This window comes from Aethalodelphis obliquidens, unplaced genomic scaffold (assembly GCF_003676395.1).
Source record: "Aethalodelphis obliquidens isolate GAN/ISIS:26980383/991018 unplaced genomic scaffold, ASM367639v1 scaffold41, whole genome shotgun sequence".
NCBI lineage: Eukaryota > Metazoa > Chordata > Mammalia > Artiodactyla > Delphinidae > Aethalodelphis > Aethalodelphis obliquidens.
Genome location: NW_020837985.1, coordinates 2,285,123 through 2,310,806, shown reverse-complemented (window position 1 = coordinate 2,310,806; position 25,684 = coordinate 2,285,123). Strand labels below are relative to the sequence as shown.

Genomic DNA, 25,684 nt, shown 5'->3' with positions numbered 1-25,684 from the left:
CAGTAACACAATAAGAGTGGGGGACTTTAACACCTCACTTACACCAAGGGACAGATCATCCAAAATGAAAATAAATAAGGAAACACAAGCTTTAAATGACACAATAGACCAGATAGATTTAATTGATATTTATAGGACATTCCATCCAAAAACAGCAGATTGCACTTTCTTCTCAAGTGTGTACAGAACATTCTCCAGCACAGATCACATCTTGGGTCACAAACCAAGCCTCAGCAAATTTAAGAAAATTGCATCTTTTCTGACCACAACACTATGAGATTAGAAATGAATTATAGGGGAAAAAAAGTAAAAAACACAAACACATGGAGGCTAAACACTATGTTACTAACCAAGATATCTCTGAAGAAATAAAAGAGGAAATCAAGAAATACCTAGAGACAAATGACAATGAAAACACGACAATCCAAACCTATGGGATGCAGCAAAAGCAGTTCTAAGAGGGAATTTTATAGCTATACAAGCCTACCTCAAGAAACAAGAAAAATCTCAAATAAATAATCTAACTTTACACCTAAAAAAACTAGAGAAAGAAGAACAAACAAAACCCAAAGTTAGCAGAAGGAAAGAAATCATAAAGATCAGAGCAGAAATAAATGACACAGAAACAAAGAAAACAATAGCAAAGATCAATAAAACTAAAAGCTGGTTCTTTGAGAAGATATACAAAATTGATAAACCATTAGCCAGACTCATAAAGAAAAAGAGGGAGAGGACTCCAATCAATAAAATTAGAAATGAAAAAGGAGAAGTTACAACAGACACCGCAGAAATACAAAGCATCCTAAGAGACTACTACAAGCAACTCTATGCCAATAAAATGGACAAGCTGGAAGAAATGGACAAGTTCTTAGAAAGGTATAACCTTCCAAGACTGAACCAGGAAGAAACAGAAAATATGAACAGACCAATCACAAGTAATGAAATTGAAGCTGTGATTAAAAATCTTCCAACAAACAAAAGTCCAGGACCAGATGGCTTCACAGGTAAATTCTATCAAACATTTAGAGAAGAGCTAACACGCATCCTTCTCAAACTCTTCCAAAAAATTGCAGAGGAAGGAAAACTCCCAAAGTCATCCTATGAGGCCACCATCACCCTGAGACCTAAACCAGACAAAGATACTAAAAAAAAGAAAATTACAGACCAATATCACTGATGAACATAGATGCAAAAATCCTCAACAAAATACTAGCAAACAGAATCCAACAACACATTAAAAGGATCATACACTGTGATCAAGTGGGATTTATCCCAGGGATGCAAGGATTCTTCAATATATGCAAGTCATTCAATGTGATACACCATATTAACAAACTGAAGAATAAAAACCATATGATGATCTCAATGGATGCAGAAAAATCTTCTGACAAAATTCAACACCCATTTATGATAAAAACTCTCCAGAAAGTGGGCATAGAGGGAACCTACCTCAACATAATAAAGGCCACATATGACAAACCCACAGCAAACATCATTCTCAATGGTGAAAAACTGAAAGCATTTCCTCTAAGATCAGGAATGAGACAAGGATGTCCACTCTCACTGCTATTATTCAACACAGTTTTGGAAGTCCTAGACTCGGCAATCAGAGAAGAAAAAGAAATAAAAGGAATACAAACTGGGAAAGAAGAAGTAAAACTGTCACTGTTTGCAGATGGCATGATACTATACATAGAAAATCCTAAAGATGCCACCAGAAAACAACTAGAGCTGATCAATGAATCTGGTAAAGTTGCAGGATACAAAATTAATGCACAGAAATCTCTTGCATTCCTATACACTAATGATGAAATATCTGAATGAGAAATTAGGGAAACACTCCCATTTACTGTTGCAACAAAAAGAATAAAATATCTAGGAATAAACCTACCTAGGGAGACAAAAGACTCGTATGCAGAAAACTATAAGACACTGGTGAAAGAAATTAAAGATGATACCAACAGATGTAGAGATATACCATGTTCTTGGATTGGAAGAATCAATATTGTGAAAATGACTATACTACCCAAAGCAATCTACAGATTTAATGCAATCCCTATCAAATTACCAATGGCATTTTTTACGGAACTAGAACAAAAATATCTTAAAATCTGTATGGAGACACAAAAGACCCCGAATAGCCAAAGCAGTCTTGAGGGAAAAAAACGGAGCTGGAGGATTCAGACTCCCTGACTTCAGACTATTCTACAAAGCTACAGTAATCAAGACAATATGGTACTGGCACAAAAACAGAAACATAGATCAATGGAACAAGATAGAAAGCCCAGAGATAAACCCACGCACCTATAGTCAACTAATCTATGACAAAGGAGGCAAGGATATACAATGGAGAAAAGACAGTCTCTCCAATAAGTGGTGTTGGAAAAACTGGACAGCTACATGTAAAAGAATGAAATTAGAACACTCCCTAACAACATACACAAAAATAAGCTCAAAATGGATTAGAGACCTAAATGTAAGACTGGACACTATAAAACTCTTAGAGGAAAACACAGGAAGAACACACTTTGACATAAATCACAACAAGATCTTTTTTGATCCACCTCGTAATGGAAATAAAAACAAAAATAAACAAATGGGACCTAATGAAACTTCAAAGCTTTTGCACAGCAAACCATAAACAAGACGAAAAGACAACCTTCAGAATGGGAGAAAATATTTGCAAACAAATCAATGGACAAAGGATTAATCTCCAAAATATATAAACAGCTCATGCAGCTCGATATTAAAAAAACAAACAATCCAATCCAAAAATGGGCAGAAGACCTAAGTAGACATTTCTCCAAAGAAGACATACAGATGGCCAAGAAGTATATGAAATGCTGCTCCACATCACTCATTATTACAGAAATGCAAATCAAAACTACAATGAGGTATCACCTCACACCAGTTAGAATGGGCTTCATCAGAAAATCTACAGACAACAAATGCTGGAGAGGGTGTGGAGAAAAGGGAACCCTCTTGCACTGTTGCTGGGAATGTAAACTGATACAGCCACTATGGAGAACAGTATGGAGCTTCCTTAAAAAATTAAAAATAGAATTACCATATGATCCAGCAATCCCACTACTGGGCATATACCCAGAGAAAACCACAATTCAAAAAGACACATGCACCCCAATGTTCATTGCAGCACTACTTACAATAGCCAGGTCATGGAAGCAACCTAAACGCCCATCAACAGATGAATGGATAAAGAAGATGTGGTACATATATACAATGGAATATTACTCAGCCATAAAAAGGAACGAAATTGGGTCATTTTTTGAGACGTGGATGGATCTAGAGACTGTCATACAGAGTGAAGTAAGTCAGAAAGAGAAAAACAAATATCGTATATTAACGCATATATGTGGAACCTAGAAAAATGGTACACATGAACCAGTTTTCAGCGCAGAAATCGAGACACAGATGTAGAGAACAAACATATGGACACCGAGGGGGGAAGTGGCGTGGGTGGTGATGGTGGTGGGATGAATTGGGCGATTGGGATTGACATGTATACACTGATGTGTATTAAATTGATGACTAATAAGAACCTGCTGTATTAAAAAAAAAAAGATAACATTCTTTTCTCAGTTAAAAAAAATAAAATGAAATAAACAGTCTGGAAGAGGCAAACAGTCTCCAGTGTCAGTCTCTGTCAGGAAATTCCATTCTTCTTCTTCTCTGCCTTTCCTGATAAGGGCAGGGGAATAAGACTTATCCCTGCCCTCAAGGAGCTATAATACAGAAGAGAGGTGAAAACACGTTACTAAAATTCAGCCTGATGTGAGAGCTTTTCAAAGATGTGTGTATAAAATTCCCCTTTGGGGGTGACCCAGAATTCACGGTGGGAGGGGAGTGAGGTGGGAAGGAGAAAGGTTGAGGAAGGCTTCCCTTCAAAACACTTAAATTATTAACTTGTCTGTCTACCAGACTGTGAGCACCGGAAGAGCAGGGACCTTGTCTTACTCAATGGATGAATGGATAAATGGATAATGGATGGTTGGACAGACAGATGGATGGACCCTTAGTTAATCAGACCAATTCAATTGGTCTTGCTCAATTCACATTTCCCCTAGGGATTCTAATTAATCCTACTTCTAAAGGATTAAAGTTCATCCTCCCAACAGACCTTCCTCTGTAGGTTATCCACTTTCTATACCACAGCAGCAGATTGCCAAACTATGCCTCAGTGGCCTAGGGAGAGTCATGTTCCTGTCTAAATTCCTATCTCCCCATCAGGGAGTGCCTGCCCGGGGGAGCAGAGACGCCAAGGCAGTGTATTATTCTTTGTGACTCACAGTGCTAAAACAGGAGAAAAAGAATGTATCCTTGATCGTATTATTTCTTTATTCCTGATTTGATTTAGAGCTCAGAAAGCTGATTTGTGACATAAATGATGTATGAAGTCAGACTTTAGTTTGTGGGGAGAAGTGGGACCAGACAGCCGGGTTATGTACCAACCATCCCCTAGCAGTCCTGACATCATCTCTGTCGGCCTTTTTTCCCCCTTGCCCTCCCTGGGGGAAAGAAAATATGAAGATATTTTCTGGCAGTGGGACAGCATGGAGGAAGAGTTGGGAATGCAGTCATTTGCACGACTGGCCTAGTAAAATTAGCTAGGCTTTTAGCTCTCAGAGGACAGTCGTCATGGCAACCCCAGAATCAAGGAGCAGGACGCCTTTTGGCCATTGTCTGGAGCACAAAGTCCTTATTCAGCTTTCCACAAGCTGGTTAAACAAACATACCCAGAAAGATAGGTACAGACGCCGATAGACAGGCACTCACAGACACAGAAAAGTTTTAAAATCACATAGAAGGGGCAAGTTCCTTCCTACAGCTTTTGATGACCCAGATCACTGAAACCGTATTTGTCTGCTCCTCAGTTCTGTCCTGCACCTGCAGACTGTGGGAAGTGGAGATACTCTGATGCCATCAGAGGACAGTCTTCCAGGTCTCAAGGAGCTGTCCCAAAGCCTTTAAGTGTACATATGTCCCTTCTTGAAACACAGGTCCTAGGAACTGTCCCAGCCATGGTTCACTGGTTAGTGTGAAATAACACCTTGCCTTGAAGGGTCTTAGGAGGACTGGACGTGTGTAATATAGCACATTTTGTGGCTTCCTTGTCTGTAGTTGTCAGACGTGAGGCTGACCTGAGCCAGCAGCACTGCCCTTCCATGGGAATCCAGGCCCAGCTCACCCAGACAGGAAAGAAACCGAGGCCTCCCGAGTCCAAGCAGCCTGTAATATCAATGCAAAACTCTATGGGGAAACTGAAGGCGTTCTGAATTTACTTAAAAGGGCAAAATAATAAGAATACCAGCTGGCAGCTTGACTGGTGTTCAGACCAGAGCCTCTGGCTTCAGGCCAGAGATGTGCAGAATCTCTGAGGAGGCCCCTTTGCTGAGGCTCAGCCCCTAGCATTCCCTTCTCTGGCCTTTTCAGGGCACAAACCACAGGGTGAGCTGAGAGAGGCACAGCTCAGAAGTCACCTGCCCATATCTTCGTGGCCAGGTGAGAAAGTACAGAAAGGTTAGGTGACTGGTCTAAAGACACACAGCCTGTCCATGACAGAGCCTGGACTGGAATCCAGGACTCCCAAAAGCTGAATAGGTAATGAGGAACATAGCAATTGCTCAGGGCAAAGGAAACAGGTAGAGTGAGTAGGAGACTAAATTAGATGCTGAAAACTGGGCACCAGGACCTACTGGAATCTCATGAGATTATTTTCAGAGTAATGGTATAATACTAACCAAAATTTACTGTGAACCTACATTGTGCCAGCACTTTACTAGATGTTTCTCATACATTATTTCTCTGTGACAAGGTTATCCCCATTTAATAGATGGAGAAACTGCAAAAGTGGTTACCAAAGGGGAAGGGGAGTGGGACAGATTTGGGGTATGGGATTAAGAGATACAAACTGCTATTATAAAATAGATAAGCAACAAGGATATATTGTATGGAACAAGGAATTATAGCCATTATCTTTTAATAACTTTAAACGGAGTATAATCTGTAAAAATACTGAATCACCATGCGGTAAACTAATATGACATTGTAAACCAATTATACTTCAACAAAAAAAATAAGCTACCTGCCCAAGACCACACAGATGCTGAGGGGAAGTTTCAAGATTCTCCCAAGTCTTCATGCCCTCGAAGCCTGACTCTTGACTCCTTATGACAACAACTTTCATCACAAGGAGAGGTAAGGAGCTGAATGTCCTCATTTATCTTAAGTTCCCATATGTTCAGACCTTAAACTAAGACATCTCCCAGAGAAGGTCAGGACATAAAATTAAGACAAAGAACATAAAACTTTGGGAGACAAATAGATTCATGAATTGAAAGTAGCTGGCTGGGGTTACACGTGGTGGGTGATAGATACGTTTTTTGGATTGGGCTTAGTGTTATATGTGTGTGTTTGCTAGGAGGTAAACACCAAGATTATTTGTGTCTTTTCCTTACGTTTAATGTAGAGCCAGAATTCTCCTAGTAGGCCAGGCCAATGGAATGGGGCCTGTTTTTTTTAAACTTTAGAATCCAAAGGATTTATTAAAGTTGGTCAGACATTGAGGCTGCACACCAGGGCTCGTCTGAAGACTTGACAGGGCTGGATTCCAGAAGGTCTAATTAGTTAGAAAACGTAGGGGAAACTTCAAGATTCCTGCCAATGGGTGGAGCCATGTTAGTTGCCCTCACAACAAACTCTTGGCTTGCCCACTGGCTGGAAGAGAAATAATATAGTCATTTCAGAACAATAAGGAAGTTATTTTTTCCTTGTGCTGACTCTGAGACCAAGGGCTAAAGCACTAGCTTTGGAGTTGAGAAGACCTCAGCTCAGTTCCCAACCTTGAACTCAACTCTTGCTCTGTGGTATAAAGCAATTATTTTACTTTTCACTTCATCATGTTATTGGATTTGATCAAAATGAGGGACATCCAGGGCTGCTCCAGAGCACGGTTTGCATTGCAGTCTAATGGACATGCACCAAGCTGTACACGGCAGCCCTGCTAAACTTACACAGCAGGTGGGGCATGAAGGCCACCCAGCAGAGCTCCCTCTCTTTCCCTAGTCTCCATTCTGTTACGCTCAATTCAGGAACTATATATAATTCCCCCACTATGTGTCAGGCACTGTGCTAGGTGCTGGGGACAGAGAGACAATTAAGACAAAGTTTTTACTGTCCAGACACTTCCATTCTAACAAGAGGGACGCAAACAGGCAAACATAATTGCAATGAGGGTATGAGGCATGTACTATTGGAAGTGTGCAGAGGGTGTGGAAACAGTACAGAGGAGTACTGGGAGGGTCGAGGAAGACTTTCAGAGATGCTGATATACAAATAACATTTTGAAGGATGAATAGTAGTTCAGAAGTGAAAATGGAAAGGACAGCAAAGGGAAGAGTACATACAAAGGCCCAGAAACGCAAACAGAGGGACCTCAGGCCCTTTCAGGAATTTGGCTACTTGCTCGTATGTCCCGAGCACGGCTCAGAAGTGCAAGAACAGTCACCAGTTCTGATAGCTGTACAAACCAGCTGCCCTCTCCAGGTCCTTGCTTGTACCTCCAAGGGTCTCTGACCCACTTGGCTCAGATCTTTTGCTCCTAATTCCGGCCTCCAGGCGCCTGGCCCCAACGACATGGGATGGATGTTTTCCTGACCTTGATTTTCTTCTGGGAGTGATCTACTCTGTGATCTGCCACTATGAGAGACACTCCCCCTCCTCCCACCATGCTCTGTGGTGCCCTAAAGGCCAGCCCAGCCCAGCCTTCCCAACAGGGACCAGACACATACAAGGATCTGCAAGTTGTCTGAAGGAGCTAGAGTGAAAAATATAAGTGGGACAGGGAAGTGGCAGGAGACCAATATGGTTCCTGCGAAAGAGTATGGACTTTATCCTACAGACAGGGGAGCCACTGAAGGGCATGATGCAGTGGTGGGGGGAACGTGGAGACTGGCAGATTCTGATTTGTCTTCTTCAGGGTGACTCTGGTGGTGACGGGGTGGATGTACCGGAGGGAGAGACAGGAGCAAGGGGAAAATCAGCGCAGAAGGCTGTTGCAATAGTCCAAGCAAGACTTGAGCAGGAGAGAAAGCTGGGTTTCCCTGCCATTCACTGCTGGTACCCTCAATCGGGACCTCCCCGGAGGCAGGGGCAGAACAGACCTGGGGTCCCTTTAGCTCATCCTGGTTGTTCTATAACCCTCCATCATGGTTCTAACTCTTACATTTGAAGGCTGCATCCTACTCCATCACCATCATTGCTCTCCTCTCCTCTCCCCCTCCCCCTCCTCCCCCTCCTCCTCCTCCGCCCCTCCCCCTCCTCCCCCTCCTGTCCCTCCTCCCCCTCCCCTCCTCTTCTTCCTCCTCCCCTCCCCCTCCCCTCCTCCCCCTCCTCTTCTTCCTCCTCCCCTCCTCTCCCTCCCCCTCCCCTCTTCCCCCTCCTCTTCTTCCTCCCCTTCTCCCCCTCCCCCTCCTCCTTCTCCTTCTTCTTCCTTTCATTATCTCTCTCTCTCTCCCACCCACCCCCCTCTCCTGGAGCAACATATTTTGCCTCCTTCCTCTAGCACAAGCCTCCCTGAAGGGAGAAAATGGAAAAATAAAACAGAAAAGCAAACCTGAACTATAACAAACTAACTGATGAATAGTCAGCAGGGGTCTTGTGAGAAGCAGGTATGACCCACAAGACTACTGCCCTTGCCACTTTAAAACAGAAGCCCCCGTCATACGGAGGATCAATAAAGGTTTGGTCTTTCCCACGGCTAGAAACTCTGGGATGCTCCACAAATATTTAAAACAAGTTTCATCACAGACACCATCACCTTGGAGCCTGGAGGAGGAACTCTCAGCCCTCTGCAACGATCCTGCCAGCAGACAGTAGGAAATAGAGACCCACTAAACAACACCCTTGGGCCCATGTTCTGGCTTCCCTGTGACCATCTGCCACCTTCAACTTGCCCAGGACTATCTTCAGCGACTTTCCCCAGGTCACGGCAACCTGTTTACAGACATCTAGAATTCCCAGGCACTTTTAGGACAAGGGACTCGGGATGTGTCCAAGTGGGCAGCAAAGTCTTCTCTAAGAGAAGCCGTTCCTCCAGATCTATTTCTGCCGATGTAAACACTTGCCAAAGAAACAAGGCATGTGGGCATGCACCAGCGCTGCAGGCCCTCGGGTTGCTGCAAAAGGCAACTGGAAAGTCACATGTCATAACAGTGGAAAGTACATATGCAACTATTCTTAGCCCTGGAATGTATACACTGTCTCCCTGCCCAGCAGTTCTTTCACAAAGGTCTAGAAAACTGTGAAAGTGCCTTCGGCATAAACAAATCCAGAATTCTCCCAGGACAAATTATTTGCCAACTGAAGGAAAGGCCTGGGTTTATGGTTTCATTTGGAGCGAGAGGTGGAAACTCTCCGGAGGGACCAGCCGGACCAGGTATCGGTGGATGTCACTGCAGCAAAACAAGGTAAATAGCTCGAATGTTTAATTCTTCTGCAGGTAGATGGGCAGCCAGATGTCATCCAATAAACCCTGTCCAGGGTATTGTTTGGTCTCTGCTTTCTATTTACCTCATTTTAAAAACAAAACCCACAGGACTCTGTGAAGTCATGCTTTAAAAAAGAAAAAAAAAAATCTCAAAGGTCCACTTTCATCCCTCATTTCTGTCTTGTTACAGAGGCCACACCCCCAGAATGACATCTGTGGGGAATGACTAACACCCAGAAAGATGTTTAGATGAGTTTACTAAATAACGGACATGCTGAGAAGCTGGAGAAAGGTTCACAGACTTCTGCTGGTCAAATGCACAGACTGTCATCTTGCTTCAGGTTAACATTTCAGACCACGTGACCATTTGCCACCTTCAACTTGCCCAACTTATCCAACCACCTTTTCTTTTTTTTTTGGTTTTTCTTGTTTTGTTTTGTTTTGTTTTTCTCAGACTGTCCGCAGATGCTATTTGCCTGTTACCTTTGAGAATAATCGTAACCTAAAAGAGAGGTGTCAGCTGTGAGGCCCACGCCACAGGTGGTCTCCCTTTCTGGTCTTCACTGAGCCATATTCTTGGCAATACCCACAGGCGTCTTGGTGAACGGACATAGGTGCTCTAAGTCTTGGAACCGCCGCAGCTAAACCCTCCAGCACGTGCTCCCTCTCGGGACTTCTCCCCATCTCTGTAGGATGGACGAGGAATCGCCAGATGGGCTGCTCTTCAAAGACCATGACTTCTCCTCTGACTTGTTGAGGCAGCTCAATGGCTTGAGGCAAAGCAGGATCCTGACTGACGTGAGCATCTGCACGGGGGCCTGGGAGATCCCCTGCCACCGCAGTGTGCTGGCCTCCAGCAGCCCCTACTTCCGGGCCATGTTCTGCAGCAACTTCCGGGAGAGCAGCGAGCCCAAAGTCCAGCTGAAAGGCCTCGACTCCACAACTCTGGAGCGGATCATCCTGTATGTGTACACGGGCGAGGCACACATCACAATGGAAGGCGTCCTGCCCCTGATGGAGGCCGCCTCCATGCTGCAGTACCCCAGGCTGCTTGAGGCCTGCTCCTCCTTCCTCCAGAGCCAGCTGGCCCCCAGCAACTGCCTGGGCATGATCAGACTCTCTGAAATCTTCAGCTGTGAGACCCTCAGGAAGAAAGCCAGGGAGGTGGCCCTGACGCACTTCCCAGAGGTGGCCGCATCAGCTGATTTGAAGGAGCTCTGGGCCTTGGAACTGATAGACTACCTGGGAGATGACGGGCTCTGTGCGGAGGAGGAGAAGGTGTTCGAGGCCCTCATGGTTTGGATCAAGCATGACCTCCAGACCCGGAAGCAATACATGCAGGAACTGTTCAAGCAGGTCAGGCTGCAGTACGTCCACCCAGCCTTCTTCTACCACTTCATCGCCAACGACGCCCTCCTGCAGTCCTCGCCCCCCTGCCAGACCATCTTGGAGACAGCCAAGAGGCAGATATTTTCTCCGTACAGCACTACCAGTGCCCCGGGCCTCCAACCTCTGTGGCATGTCCCCCCAAGAAACTCTTACCAAGACTTCCTCATCCTCTTGGGTGGAAGGAAGGACAACCAGCAGACCACCAGGGACGTCCTGCTGTACGACGGACAGACCGGCCAATGGCAGAGCCTTGCCAAACTCCCGGCCCGGCTGTATAAGGCCTCGGCCGTCACCTTGCACCACAGCATCTACCTGCTGGGAGGCATGGCGGTGGACGCGGGGAACAGTGTGCCCAGTCCCAAGGTCTACATCTTCTCCCTGAAATTCAATCAGTGGAGGTTGGGGCAGCCCATGCTGGCATCCCGCTACTCCCACAGAAGCACTGCCCACAAGAACTTCATCTTCTCCATCGGGGGGATTGGAGAAGGACACGGGGTCATGGGCTCCATGGAGAGATATGACAGCATCTGCAACGTCTGGGAGAGGATGGCCAGCATGCCACTGGGGGTCCTCCACCCTGCAGTCGCCGTGAAAGACCAAAGACTCTACCTTTTTGGGGGAGAGGACATCATGCAGAACCCTGTGCGCCTTATCCAGGTAAATGGTCCCTCCCACCATGGCTACACATACACACATGCACACACACACATATATACATACACAAATACATGCATATACACACATATACATATACACATATGTACATGTACACTGCATACACAAACACATACATATATACACATACATACATGCTTGTCAGTTGCAGGGGAAGGAGAAAGGAGAGAGGGAGAGAAGGAAGGAAGGAAGGAAGTTAGGTTAATTTCAGTCAGATTTTATCCATTTATGAATTCTTTTTGTATAAGATTAATACATACAAAGGTACATCAGATACAGCTAAAGGTTCTACCTAGAACACATCGAATGCCAGATAGTGAAGTCCTATAGGAATATTGCAGATGCTTCTAACCAAAATCAGTAAGGCCTTAAAAGAAGACTCCCAAGCACTGGTCCACAGTCTGTTACCAAATCCCCAGGAACCTGACCTCAGATCTGCTGAATCAAAATCTCTATGTATGGGGTCTTGACATTTACTGTTTACAAACGTTTACAGGAGATTCTAAGGCACAGCCAGGTTGTGGAACCCCTGCCTTAAATGATAGGTAGATGCTAATTTCACTAACAAGCTCTCTGAGAAGTGTGATTAATAAAGATCAAAATGTCAGAATACTGGGTGTTTTCCACCTTGACACAAGTTCTAATCTCTGCAGTTCACCTAGATGTGAAAAACTTCAAGCCTCTACGTGATACATAGAGATAATCAAGGAGGCCCCTGAGAGCTGCTGTGTTCATTTAGAGGAGTTATATTGGGTGCCAACCACAGACAAGGCCCTGGGGACATGGACATGAGCAGTAAATCCCACTTACCCTCCAGGAGCTTATGAGACAACTGCAATTCAGATGCTGAATAGAGGGGTGCTCTAAGAGCATAAGGGGTGCCCTAAACCAGTCTCGAGGGAATCAGGGAGGGTGTGAGGGTTCAGGGAACTTTGGAGGGAACTCTGTGAGGTTGGTTTAAGCTGACTTGAGCAGAGAGGCAGAGGAAGAGAGAAGGTAGGTGAGGATGAAGAGTAAAAGAGGAGGAGAGGGCTTCCCTGGTGGCGCAGTGGTTGAGAGTCCACCTGCCGATGCAGGGGACATGGGTTCGTGCCCTGGTCCGGGAAGATCCCACGTGCCGCGGAGCGGCTGGGCCCGTGAGCCATGGCCGCTGAGCCTGCGCGTCTGGAGCCTGTGCTCCACAAGGGGAGAGGCCACAGCAGTGAGAGGCCCACGTACCACCAAAAAAAAAAAAAAAGGAGGAGGAGGACGCACAGGGTGGACAGAGGGCTCTGACGTGGACAGAGATGGGCGGGCAGCTTCTCTGAGCAGATGAGCCTGCGTCTGGACCAGGAGTCACACTCATCTGCTGAGGGAGGGGTGGCGTTCCCGGGTAAGGGAACAGCTGGCACGAAGGCCCTGAAGCAGAAAGGGGCACAGCCCTTCGCCTGGAGGTGCCGAAAGCATGACCAAGTTGCAGCAAGTCTGTGCACCAAGGCGGAGCTAGGGATGGTCAGTCCCCCCATAATCTCTCTCAGACCCCTTCCCAAGCCACGCAAGCAACCCCCTCCACCAGACTGCTGCCCCTGAGACCCCCCTACAGAAATTCCAGAACATTCCTGGGGGGATGAGTGTGGAGATGAGGCTGACCTGGCAGGGCTTTCCAGGCCTTGTCAAGGAACTGGGGTTCACGCCTAAGAGCAGCAGGGTCGGTGAAGTTGTCAAATTTGCATATTTAGAATCTCCTTCTGGACGCTTTGTGGAGAAGGCACTGCAAGAGGCCTGAGTGGACAAAGGAAGGAGAGTTGGGAGATTCTTCTAGAGGTCCAGGCAAGGGATGATGGCGGCTCAGACTAAGTTGGTGCCAGTGGAAACAGAGAAAAGTGATCATTTCAATGCAATCCTTTTCTTGTTTTTCTCTCTCCTTCACTTCTCCAGCCCATATTGTCGACTCTTCCCTGACCATCTAGGCAGATTCTAAGTCTGTTCCAAATCCCACTCATTTACTTGAGCCAAGGGAGACGTGTTCTGATCCCCTCCACGCTCTGGCCACACAACACAGGTGTAATAAAGAGCTTCTGGTAAAGCTAGAGGCCCTCCTACATTTTTTAAAAACTATTTTTCAAAATAAAGTCAACAACTATGTTGACGATTTCACATTACAAAATTGTTACCGATTCCTAAGAATAAATACAAAGCTCAAAAAAGCTTTTAAGCTACCTCATCAAGAAATGCTTAGGACGATTAAACAAGAAGCTTAAATAGCCAAAAAGCAAAACCCAAAACACTAACATGTGAGTGATCCTTTTACACCGCAGTCATGAGAAGGGGAAAATGGGGAAAGTATTGATTTGGAAGCTCTTATCTACTTAGCATTAGCTTTGTAATGGAAATTGTACTCATTCAGATATCGTTCAAGATGAATGCTTGGGGTTACTTGATGGGGTAGGTTAGATTTTCAAGTATAGGTTCAAAGATTTCTTCATCGGATGGTTTATCTGCACGCAAGCATTCTTTTTAAGGACGAGGCTGCCATGGCGTTACTGTGCAAATTGTGTGTGTATGCATACCTTTCTACCCGGCCTTCTTTCTACCCCTATTGCTGGATGGCGTTAAGCAAATCCTTTACCACAACAAAGTATCACTTCCTCCATGGGTCAAAGCCCATCCTTTGTTGTCCTTGCCTCATCCTCTCTGGTGGTATGGTGAGGATTGTGAACAAATGTTTAATCTATTTTTGAAACCATCCCCAAAGCTAATAGAGAACAGAAAGCCAGGAGCCATTTACTCAAGTAAAATGCAAGCAGTGTTTGCTTTTCCTCCAAGGATCTCATGTTTCCAAAGAGTGTTTCCTACATATTTGCAGACGAAACCATGAGGCTTGACAGCCATTGTGGTTGCCCCTGTCTCTAGCTGTGGCCTCCTCTATGCTTCACCAACTTTAAGGACTGACAGAGACTTCAAGAGGGCTTCAGTCTTGAAAGCCTCCATCAAGAAAGCCACACCGAAGAAAAAGGAACCGTCCTACACTGTTGGTGGGAATGTAAACTGGTACAGCCGCTAGGGAGAACAGTATGGAGGTTCCTTAAAAAATTTTAAATAGAGTTACCAAATGATCAAGCAATCCCACTCCTGGGCATACATCTGGAGAAAACCATAATTCAAAAAGATACATGGCCCCAGTGCTCATTGCAGCACTACTTAACACTAGCCAAGACATGGAAGCAACCTAAATGTCCATCAATAGATGAATGAATAAAGAAGATGTGGTATATATATACAATGGAATATTATTCAGCCGTAAAAAAGAATAAACTAATGTCATTCACACAACATGGATGGACATAGAGATTATCATACTAAGTTAAGTAAGCCAGAGAGAGGAAGACAAATATCATATGACATTGCTTATCTGTGGAATCTAAAAAAAAAAAAAAAAGATACAAATGAACTGACTTACAAAACAAAAACAGACCCACAGATATAGAAAACAAACTTATAGTTATCAAAGGGGAAAGCTGGGGTGGCAGGGGGATAAATTAGGAGATTGGGATTAACATATACACACACATATATAAAACAGGTAACGAACCAGGACCTACCTATCCCTTATAATAATCTATAAGGGAAAAGAATCTGAATTCAGTTATATATATATATAACTGAATCACTGTGCTGTTCACCTGAAACTAACACAACATTGTAAATCAACTATACTTCAATTTAAAAAATCTATAAAACGGACTTCCCTGGCAGTCCAGTGGTTAAGACTCTGCACTTCCACTGCAGGGGACACGGGTTTGATCCCTGGTCAGGGAATTAAGATCCCACATGCTGCAGGGCACGGCCAAAAATACAAACCATCACCAAATATCTTTAAACACTACTAATACTGAAATAAAAGCAAATTAAAATAGTAAATGCTTTTTTTAAATTTAAAAAAAAAAGAAAGAAAAGCCGCATCTCCATGGCCCCAAGCAGAGCCATGAGTGTGGTGGATAAAGGCACAGATTCTGGGTTCAATCAGACCAGCTCTTCTACTACTCTAGCTGTGTGACCTTGAGCATGTCATTTCACCTCTTTCAGCCTCAATGGTCTAATCTGGAAAATAGAGGGAAGTAATGGTATCTACATCATAGGATGGTTGTGAAGATCAAATTTGGTAAAATGATAAAGTAAAAGGCCTTTAATATGGTGGCAAAAATATTTTGTACAGAAAGAATTTCCAGTCAAGAATATTGGAATATTTTGTTCCTTCGTTTCAGCCTATATCTCTTGTGCTAAATTCTGCCAGTAATGAACTAATTGGCATTTGACATTTAAACTTTAAACTGAGGGATCTAACAGGAGCACGTGTTCTGGGAATCATGATTTGCTACTCCATTTCAGACGAAGGCCAAGGACTCCTGCCTCCACCTCTTTGCTCTTTCTTCCTTTTCTCATGCTTACTTTCTTCTAGGATTCTAATGACTTTCAGGCATGACCTGTTGTTCAAAAGCCTTCCTCTTTTAGCCCTAAATTTATTCTTGGCCTTAAGAGGCTCTCGGATACGCTGGAACATTTAGAAATTTAAACATGAGCCAGAAATAAAAATGATTGAAAAATCACTGGTTTTACGCATGTCCAAGTTGCTCCATTTCTCATTGAAAGGAAAGAAATGAGCCAAGCAAGGTAAGCAAACACATACTACAAACACTTAACTCTTTCTGTTATTTAATTATATTTTGTTTACTGATAGTAAGATAACTACATTTTAAGGACTGGGAAAAAAAAGTGAAAAGAAAGAGAAATCACTGCTCCTTCACCCTCTTAATTACTATTTCTATCTTTTAAAAACGTTATCACTTTAAAATGCAGTGCAGTGATTATATTTCTCTGTCAGGTTTATCACATTTCCAGAAACACGTGGTTCAAAATGGAGACGAGAATGATCAAGAATGTATGTGCCCCTGCCGTGGTACTTGGGGAGCGGATTGTCATCGTGGGAGGTGAGTTTTAACAGAAGATCGAGAGGCTGGACACGAACTTGGCATCTCCCATGGGAAAACGGTCACTGATGTTTTTCTATGAGACAGTCTTTCTTTTTCTTATAAATTTATTTATTTATTTATTTTTGGCTGCGTTGGGTCTTCGTTGCTGCGCGTGGGTTTTCTCTAGTTGTGGCGAGCGGGGGCTGCTCTTCGTTGACGTGCACGGGCTTCTCATTGCGGAGGCTTCTCTTGTTGCGGAGCATGGGCTCTAGGCACACGGGCTTCGGTAGTTGTGGCTCGCGGGCTCTGGAGCGCAGGCTCAGTAGTTGTGGCGCACGGGCTTAGTTGCTCTGTGGCATGTGAGATCTTCTTGGACCAGGGATTGAACCCATGTCCACTGCATTGGCAGGTGGATTCTTAACCACTGTGCCACCAGGGATGTCCCAAGACAGTCTTTTTTAAAGCACATAACTGAACCACTTTGCTCTACACCTGAAACTAACACAACATTGTAAATCAACAATTCCCCCATATAAAATTAAAAAAAATAAAAATAAAAGTACACCCATCCAACTAGGGGAGTGTGGATGACTTGACAAAGCTCTTTTATCTTCCAGAAGTTTCTCCCTGTCAAACAAGGAATGAAATAATGAACCTATTTCACAGAGTTGTGATCATAAAATGTGCTCATCTATCTAAAGCACTTAGCACTATCCCAGACCCGGGGCAAATACTCAGAAAAACATTTGCTGTTGTAAATAAGATTAGCTGCTAAGGGATCATTTCTCTGTAATTGTAGTATAATACTATGGTTAAGAGAGCTGGTTTGGGGGTCAGATAGACCTGGGTTCAAATCCTGACTCTGCCACTAACTGGCTGTACACTCTTAGGCAAGTTATTCATCTCTTTGTGCCTCTGTGTGCTGATCTGTAAAATGGGGATCAGAAGAGTACCCACCAGATAGGGCTGTCGTGGGGACCCACTTCTGAGTTCCCAAAGGCTCCATCTTGGTATTGTTAAAGCTCTTGGATGAGCATATGAGAAAGATGAAAAAGCTAACGAGGCTGAGAAGGCCACTGGAATCTCTGCTCTCAATCTAAGAACAAACGACGTAAGTGTTGCCCTCACTTCGAGTTAAGATGCAGAGACTGAAGTCAGACGGATCTGGGTCCAAATCCCAGCTCTGCCACACACAAGACCTTGGGCAGGTTATGGAAACATTCCACGCTTTAGCTCAGAGTCCAGCCTCAGGGTTAGGCGATGACAGAGATCAGACAGGTCCCTGGACCGCTGACCTCCAGTCCCAAATAAGCATCACTGACCCTGTCGATATGCCATTTGTTTTTCAGGTTACACAAGGAGGATCCTTGCTTATGACCCTCAGTCCAACAAATTTGTCAAATGCGCAGACATGAAAGACCGGAGGATGCACCACGGGGCCACGGTGATGGGGAACAAGCTCTACGTGACGGGTGGGCGGCATCTGACCACGGACTGTAGCATCGAGGACTCGGCCTCCTTCGACTGCTACGACCCTGAGACCGACACCTGGACGTCCCAGGGGCAGCTGCCTCATAAGCTCTTTGACCATGCCTGCCTCACTCTCCGGTGCATCCCTCACCCCTCCACCACCCCCTGAGGCCCACGAGAAACTGAGAAGTCATCTGTCCTAGTCAAGATGCTCTTGTTGCAAGAGACAGAACACAGCTCCAAAAAGCTTAACCCTGGAAGGGTGTAGGGAGAGCTCACAGAACTGAAAGTTCCAGAGCCTGGAGGCCTGGGACCAAACATACTGTTGACAGAACACTGTCTCTCTGTCTCTGTCTCTATCTCTGTCTCTGCCCCTCTATCTTTTCTTTCTCCCTTTCCCTCTCTCCCTCCCTCCTTCTCTACCTCATCTCTGTTAGGCTCTACTCTACAAATAAGCTTCTTCATCCACACAGTGTGAGAACAATGGCAACTGATAAATCCAGACCCACACTCTCTAGCTTGGCATCTTCGGGAAGAACTTCACCATTATCCATATAGTAACTGCCTCCCAAAACGATGCTGATTGGCCCTTTTTGAACTCCATGCCTCCCTCTTGAGCCAATCACTGCTTCCAGGTTGTGCTACTAGAGCTGGCTTGTCCTGGATCATGTCTCGATGGGCAGAGGTGGGGTTAACGGTTGTCATTGACCACCTATTTGAACTGCACATAATGGGATAGAAATGGTTCCCCAAAGCAAGAAATAAATGCTGAGCTGATTAAAAAACACATCTTCCCAGAACATCACAGAAGTTCACAATGAGAGGGCAAAGACACCCAAGAGGGTCTCTGGAAGCACCTGGTCCAGGTGGCAGCAAGAGCAATTGCCGTGACTGTGTTTCTCTGCATTCTAGATCGTAGTGCATCGGAATTCCAGGAGAGTATGTGAAACTCGGTATCCAGAGTTTGCAAAATTATCTGCACCAGCAGAATAAAGTGTGTTTCTGGTGCCAAATGATGTTTTTCTTCTAGCCTCTGTGGAGCTGTAAACCTACAGAATTAAGCAGGATTTTCAATTTGGTAAATGTTATGAGAATTGCTGTTCTGAGGAAAGCCAACAAATTCCTTGAGAGATTACCGCAATTACGGCCCTTCCAATGCCAGGGCTGACCTTCCCTATGGCCCTCTTTGCCTCAAAGAGCCTCCCACACTGGCTCAGTCCCAAACTCAGGAATTAGCTGAAGCTGCTAGCACATTACAATCACCTGGGAAGATGTTTGAAAATGGGGCCACGTCCCATTCGGGATGGACAGACAGGGATTCTCACAGGTGGGACCAGAGCTCTGTATTTTTGAAAAGCAGCCCAGATCACTGTAATGTACGTGCAGTGAGGTCGAGAACCACCGCCCGCTTAGCTGCAGGCACAGAAGACCTTCACCTGCTGGTCCCATCCCCATCCTGGCCTGCCCCCCCCCACCAGCCCAGCAAGGGAGGCGAAGTCCTCTCCCCACCCGGCATGAGTCTTGCCGCCCTGAGCCTGGCACCACGGTGCCCCCGAGCTGACGCCTTCCTCCCCGTCCAGCTCTCCACGTCCATGTTCTGGACTTTTCCTTTCTTCCTAGTCTGTATTTCTTGCGCTCTTTCTCCTGCTGGGGTCTGAAGCTCTGCCCTGCTCCCCAGACCACTTGGTTGTGGTCCAGACACCCTCCCCAGATGTTCATCCTGGACGCTGTCACCTGAGCTGTTGGCTGGCCTTATTTCAGCCTCTTCTCTTTTTTTTTCAATTTTTGTTTTTTCAATTTTTTTTTTTTTCTGCGGTACGCGGGCCTCTCACTGTTGGGGCCCCTCCCGTTGCGGAGCACAGGCTCTGGACGCGCAGGCTCAGCGGCCATGGCTCACGGGCCCAGCCGCTCCGCGGCATGTGGGATCTTCCCGGACTGGGGCACGAACCCGCGTCCCCTGCATCGGCAGGCGGACTCCCAACCACTGCGCCACCAGGGAAGCCCAGCCTCTTCTCTTTGAATCTGTTTGTTCAGGCTCTCGATCCCACCTCTCCCTCAAACTGTACTTGTGAAAGTGACCAGTGACTCCGACAGTGCCTACACGGCAGCCCATTTTCACTTCTTGGCGGACTTGACCAGTCAGCAGCATATGACCCATGGACGCTCCCTCCAACTTGAAATACCCTCCTCTCGGCCTCTGGGACACCCACTTGCTCTTGCTTCTCTTCCTCCTCCCTGCAGTTCATTCTCTCTCCTTGTTTCCTTGGCAAATACGTGGTGGCTGACTCACCCCAGTGCTCAGCCCTGAGACCGTTTTCGTATCTACTCTCACTCCCGGGGTGCGTGAGCTCTCCCAGTGCGCGGCTCTCCATACTGTCCCAACGCTGCTGACCTTCCAGCTTTCTCTAAGCCTGGACTCCACTGCTCGCCCTATGTCTCCACGTCAGTGTTAAGCAGACACCTCGAACTAAACATGTTCAAGTTCACTCTTTCCTCTCCAAGACAACTCCTCCCACAGGCTTCTCCACCCTGGGACAGAACAAGACCTTCTCCCAGCTTCTCAGGCCCAAAGCCTCGGACACTACTCTTGGCTCTTTCTCTCACACCTCAGTCCATTTGTTCCAAGAACATGCAGAGGCCGACCGCGTCTCGCCACCCGTAGCTCTGTCTCTGGTCCCAGCTGCCATCTTGACTCAGCTGGACTTATCACCATCATTTCTTCACTGGTCTATCCGCTTCCACCTTTGCCCCTGAACCTCTTCTCAACGTGGCAGGCTGTGTGATCTTTCACACATATAAAAAGTAAGTCAGCATAGGTCATTCCCCTGTTCCCTCCAAAGCCTTCCCCGCTGTCTCAGACCACCTGCAGGGAACTGCAAGCTCGCTCACCCACCGGCCCTGCCACCTCTCCGCTCTCGGCTGCTGGCCGCATCTCCCACCGTGTACCCCCCTCCCTCAGCATTAGCCTCCAGCTCACAATTCCCAGCAAGTCTCCACTTTCTGTTTCCACCCTTGCTGTGCCCTCCACCTGAAAACGCTGGCCCCAGTTCATAACCACGTGGCTCACTCCCTCAAGTCCTGCTGATGGCCCTCATCTGATCCATCAACAGCTCCTGTCCGCAACACCCCTGAAATAGACCACGAACACCTCCAGTGCCTCTGTCTTCATTGCTGCTTCTCTGAGTGCAGCCATCCTTGCCTCCTACCAGCCTCCTAATAGACTCGCCACTTCCACTCCTGTCCCTCTGATCCTTCCTTAAATAACAGGTATTCTTTTTAAAACACGGACCTGATCGTGTTACTTTCCTGCTTAAAATAATGTTGAGTCTTCCAGAGACATCTGCCCGAAGCCCCCAATCCTCCGTCTAGCCTCTAGGGCCTTCCATGACCCAGCACCTGCCTATCTCTCTGCCCTTACCTGTTGCTACTCCTCTTCCCCACTCTCCCACACCCGCAGTCATCTCTGCTTCAGTCATCCTTTATTAGTCCCCCTCCTCTCTCTTGCCACAGGGCCTTTGCACTTGCTCTTGCCCCTGCCTGATACACACCTCTCTCACCTCTTCACCTAACGTAATTTCAATTTATACCTGACACTCCAGATTTTAAAAGTCACTGCATCAAGGAGGCCCTCCATGCCCCCTGCCACCCCAGCCTGGGTCAGCTCTCCTATATGTCCCCTTTGAGACCCTCACCCTATTTGTGATGACTTGATCATCGTTTTCCCCTCTAGAGTCTTACATCTGTCCTGTTTTCCTCTGCATTCCCAGAGTCGGAGCTGGGCTCAGTGTCAGCCACATGGATCGCAGATCCTCAATAAACGTATGATGAGTGGATGAAAGAATTAGTAAATGAACGTGGAAGCTGAATCAACGCTGTCTCTGGGACCTCCATCTCAAACTCAGAGGTAGGTGTGTGTAGGCACTAGTTTACGCCCCCTCAGGCCCTCTGCTAAGGAGGGCAGTCCGTCCTTCCCTCTTTCCCTCCCTTTTCCCCTCTTGAACTGAGTCTGGCGAGTCTGGTTGGCACGGCCTACCTCGGTCAAGCCTGCAGGGTAAAGGGCTTTGTCCAGAGGGCACTATTTGCCTGGGAGTCTTGCCATCTATAAACCCCTCCTGTGGCCTCCAATAGTCCTTCTGTCACAGAGACTTGCTAATGCCTTGACTTTCTTTTCCCTTCGTCTCAGTAAGCTGCCAGAGTTTGTGGCTACTCAGAACCTGTCCAAGTCTCCCTGGGGCGCAGAAGAACTATGTAAATTGTCTGCTGGGATTTAGAAAGAAAGATGGCACCAGAGCCAAACACGTTCGGACACACACGGCAGGCCAGCTCGTGCATCGAATCAGATGCATCTGTGACAGGTGCATTCACACACCTGGGCATCCTGAGGGCCAAAGCCCATATCTGAACTGGGCTGCACAACGACCCTCAGGACACGAGGGATCCTTTCCAATCTGCTGAGGATAATCTCAGTCCAACGAAAGAGAGAGAAGGGTTTGGCACAAAGTGTCCTCGGTCTCACTGGCTGAGGGGAGAGTCACAGTCCAGAGCTGAGGCCAAAATATATTTAGCCAGCAGCAGTTAAATTGAAACATTTTAAGTAGAAAAATGTCAACTAGCCTGACTGATCATCTCAACAGGCAACAAGGGAAGGGGGGAAAATGAAGCAGAGCTGAGTGCTAAGCAAGAAAACATTAACAAAAATACCAAACACCCTGTCCCAACACAACCCAGTGAGCAGGAGGGGGGCCAGCAGAGAAAACAGCATCAGAGGAAAGCAACTGCAGCAGGGGAGTGGTAAGTGGAGCGCTGGAGGGGCTGCTAGCTTCAGCACTGAAACATGCCCCTCCCAGCCCTAACTCCCAGCAGGTATCTTGGAAGAAGGTCTGCTGTGCTGAGGCCACAGTGCACCCAGCCATGCACTGACCAGGACATGGTCAGCAGACGCTGCACTGGCTGTCCCCTGGCAGAGCTACATGGCCCCAGCAGGAGAGAGTTGCTGGCATCCTGGCCCCATGCAAACCCTCCCTGACTCTCGCCCCAGGAGCAGTGGTGGCTTCGAAGGTGAACGCCGACCAGTCTCCCCTCCAGGAGGTCTCCTTAAGATCCTGCTTCGTCCTCTTCTGCATCCATTGTGTCTGGTAAACAAGAGCAAGTCCCAAGTATCCACATCTTAAAACCAAAGTCCCGAGGTAGACTGAATTTACCTTTGCCACCTACAACAAAAATCTGTAATGTCCCAGAGGCAAGGGCTGTAACTAGCTTTATTCAAACACGTTCTCAGGATGTCTGACACCACCCTCCCCACCCAGCTCCAACATGCCCCATGCCTTTGCACATGCTACTTCTCCTGCTATGATGCCTTCCCCAGCGCCACCTACGGAACCCTTACTTGGCCTCCATCTCCTCCATGGAGCCCTTTCCAACCTTTCTACCCTCCTCCCTTCCCCCCCTTTATTCCAGCTCCTTTCACGTTGCAGCACCATAGAGACCTGGCAAATGGAACTGAAAGGGGAGCTCTTCATGGAGGCAAAGACAGGCTCTCAGTGCCCTAGAAACCCCGGGCCAAATTCAATCAGCACTTGGCACACAGACAATGCTGACATAGTTGTGGAATGAATGAGCGGCTGCACAAACGAACGGGTCCTAAACACCACTGGGGTGTCCATGCTGCTCTGGGTGAGAACAAGGGCTTAATTATCAAACGCATTGAGCTTTAAGTCAGGGAGGACCCCCGATGGTGTCTAAGCTTTGAACATTATTATTGCAGAATGAAAAACATAGGCTAGAGTAGTATGTAATATGGTGGGGAAGAAAATGACACTGATTTTTACCCCAAGAACACTATTCAAAAGGGGACAGCTGATGGCCTTCAGATGATCCAGGTCCCCAGAACTCTCTGCATGCCTTCTGTCCTCTTGGATCATTTTTCAGAGAATCCCCCCTCTCCAGTCATCTGGACTTGGAAAGCATTAAATCCTTTCCCAGCTTCAGGGACCCCCGATGACCTTCCCTTGCCAACAATTGTTATTAGTGGAAGCAGCATGTTGTGCTGCAGAGAACACAAACATGGGAGCAAATGAGACCTGGGCTTGGATTCGGGTTCTGCCCCTCACTGGCAGTGCAACTTTTGACAGGTTACTTCGACTCTCTGAGCTTCAGTTTCCACATCTGGAAAATGCGTGCATTTTTACCTACCTGAGGGATTACTTGGAGAATGACAAGAAAGATGAAGACCGTTAACAGTACAGTGTCTGACATTGAGTGGGCAGTGAACACGGCGAAGTTCCTTTCTCTTCTTCCCTATTTGGTCCTGCTCCTGTCCTCATTACTGGCTAGTCTGCATGACCCCGATGAAAAACTTCCCTAAGAGCCCACTTTGACCAAGGAAGAGCAAATGACTCAGACAACCCTGAACAGCCTCTCCCCTCTGGCTGCCATGGCTTCTCACACCTGAGGATCTGATTCCTGCATCTTGCTAACTGGTCCTCCTCTGAGAGCACTCTTGTCTTCTTCATTCATTCACTCATAGACTGTTATGCATGCAACAAATACTGACCAGAGACCCCTACGTGCCAAGCACAGTGGTAAATATGGGGGTCATGGAGTGAACAAGGGGGTGAATGAGGCTCCTGCTGTCACCAACCTCACAGACCGATGGAGTTTTCCCAACCAGATGTGTTCAAACAGGGAAAGGATGGGAGAATGAGGGCAAGACTCCGACACTTCCTTTAGGACTCAGCTCAGACACTGTGTTGGTTCCCAAGCCTGCCATAACAAACTACCACAAACCTGGTGGCTTCAAACAACAGAAATTTGTTCTCCCACAGTTCTGGAGGCTAGAAATTCAAAATCAAGGTATCAGCAGGGCTGGGCTCCCTCTGAAGGCTCTAAGGAAGTATCTTTCCTCATCTCTTACAGATCGGCTGGCTCCTGGAAAACGCTGCCATTCCTTGGCTGGTGGCTGCATCACTCCAATCTCTGCCTCTGTCATCACAGGACCTTCTTCTCTGTGTGTCCTTCTCTGTCTCTTGTTGGACTTTGGGCCCACCCTAATCTAGTGTGATCTCATCTGGATCCTTACCTTATCACATCTGCAAAGACCCTGTTTCCAAATAAGGTCCCATTCTGAGGTTCTGAGTTGACGTGAACTTGGGGAGGAGGCCCTACCCATCCCACTATAGACATCTCCCCCAAGAAGGCATCCTGATGAGCCCTCATCGCCCTCTGTCCCAGGCTGGGCCACCATGACACCGACACCTCCTCGTCTCCCCATTTCATCAGGGGCATCTCGTGGCAGGGACCATGTCTGAGAAGATACTCAGTAAATGTGTACTGAGCTGAACTAAACCATATCACAGGGACTAGCAACTCTTTAATGGATTGCAAGGTCAACGTATATGAGAAACAGCTTCTGAGTAGCTTCCCCAAAGTCCAAGGTGAGCGACGTCTGCCAAATGCCAATCAAGAAGGAGTTAAGGGTCCATAAGGAGAAGTCCAGGGGCAGGCATGAGAAATGATCTAAGAGAACTAATCTGTTAGCATAATGTTACCACAATGTCTCATTCTCAGTCTTGCCAACATAAGCCTTTGGGGTGACGTCGTGAGAGGCTGCACCTTAAAGCAGAAGCCAATGCTGTGGGTGCTGGAGGGAGGGGGTCTGGTTTCTGAAATGTCAGCTCTCATGCAGTCTTATAGGAAT

General features: G+C 46.6%; 1 protein-coding gene across 1 annotated transcript; it reads left to right on the top strand.

The window, feature by feature from the left end:
* Nucleotides 1-9,201: 9,201 nt before the first annotated feature.
* Nucleotides 9,202-19,804, top strand: KLHL38 (kelch like family member 38). The gene is made up of 3 exons (XM_027132384.1): nucleotides 9,202-11,551; nucleotides 16,431-16,536; nucleotides 17,868-19,804. The coding sequence occupies exons 1-3, from the start codon at nucleotides 10,199-10,201 to the stop codon at nucleotides 18,155-18,157; spliced, it is 1,749 nt and encodes a 582-aa protein (XP_026988185.1). The 5' UTR covers nucleotides 9,202-10,198; the 3' UTR covers nucleotides 18,158-19,804.
* Nucleotides 19,805-25,684: the final 5,880 nt, after the last annotated feature.

What these genes read in the sequence shown, in the direction of transcription:
- KLHL38 (XM_027132384.1), top strand. Translation starts at nt 10,199, where the DNA reads ATGGACGAGGAATCGCCAGATGGGCTGCTCTTCAAAGACCATGACTTC. An exon ending in ACCCTGTGCGCCTTATCCAG is followed by an intron (nt 11,552 to 16,430) that starts GTAAATGGTCCC and finishes TTTCTCTGTCAG; the next exon opens with GTTTATCACATTTCCAGAAA. An exon ending in GCGGATTGTCATCGTGGGAG is followed by an intron (nt 16,537 to 17,867) that starts GTGAGTTTTAAC and finishes TTTGTTTTTCAG; the next exon opens with GTTACACAAGGAGGATCCTT.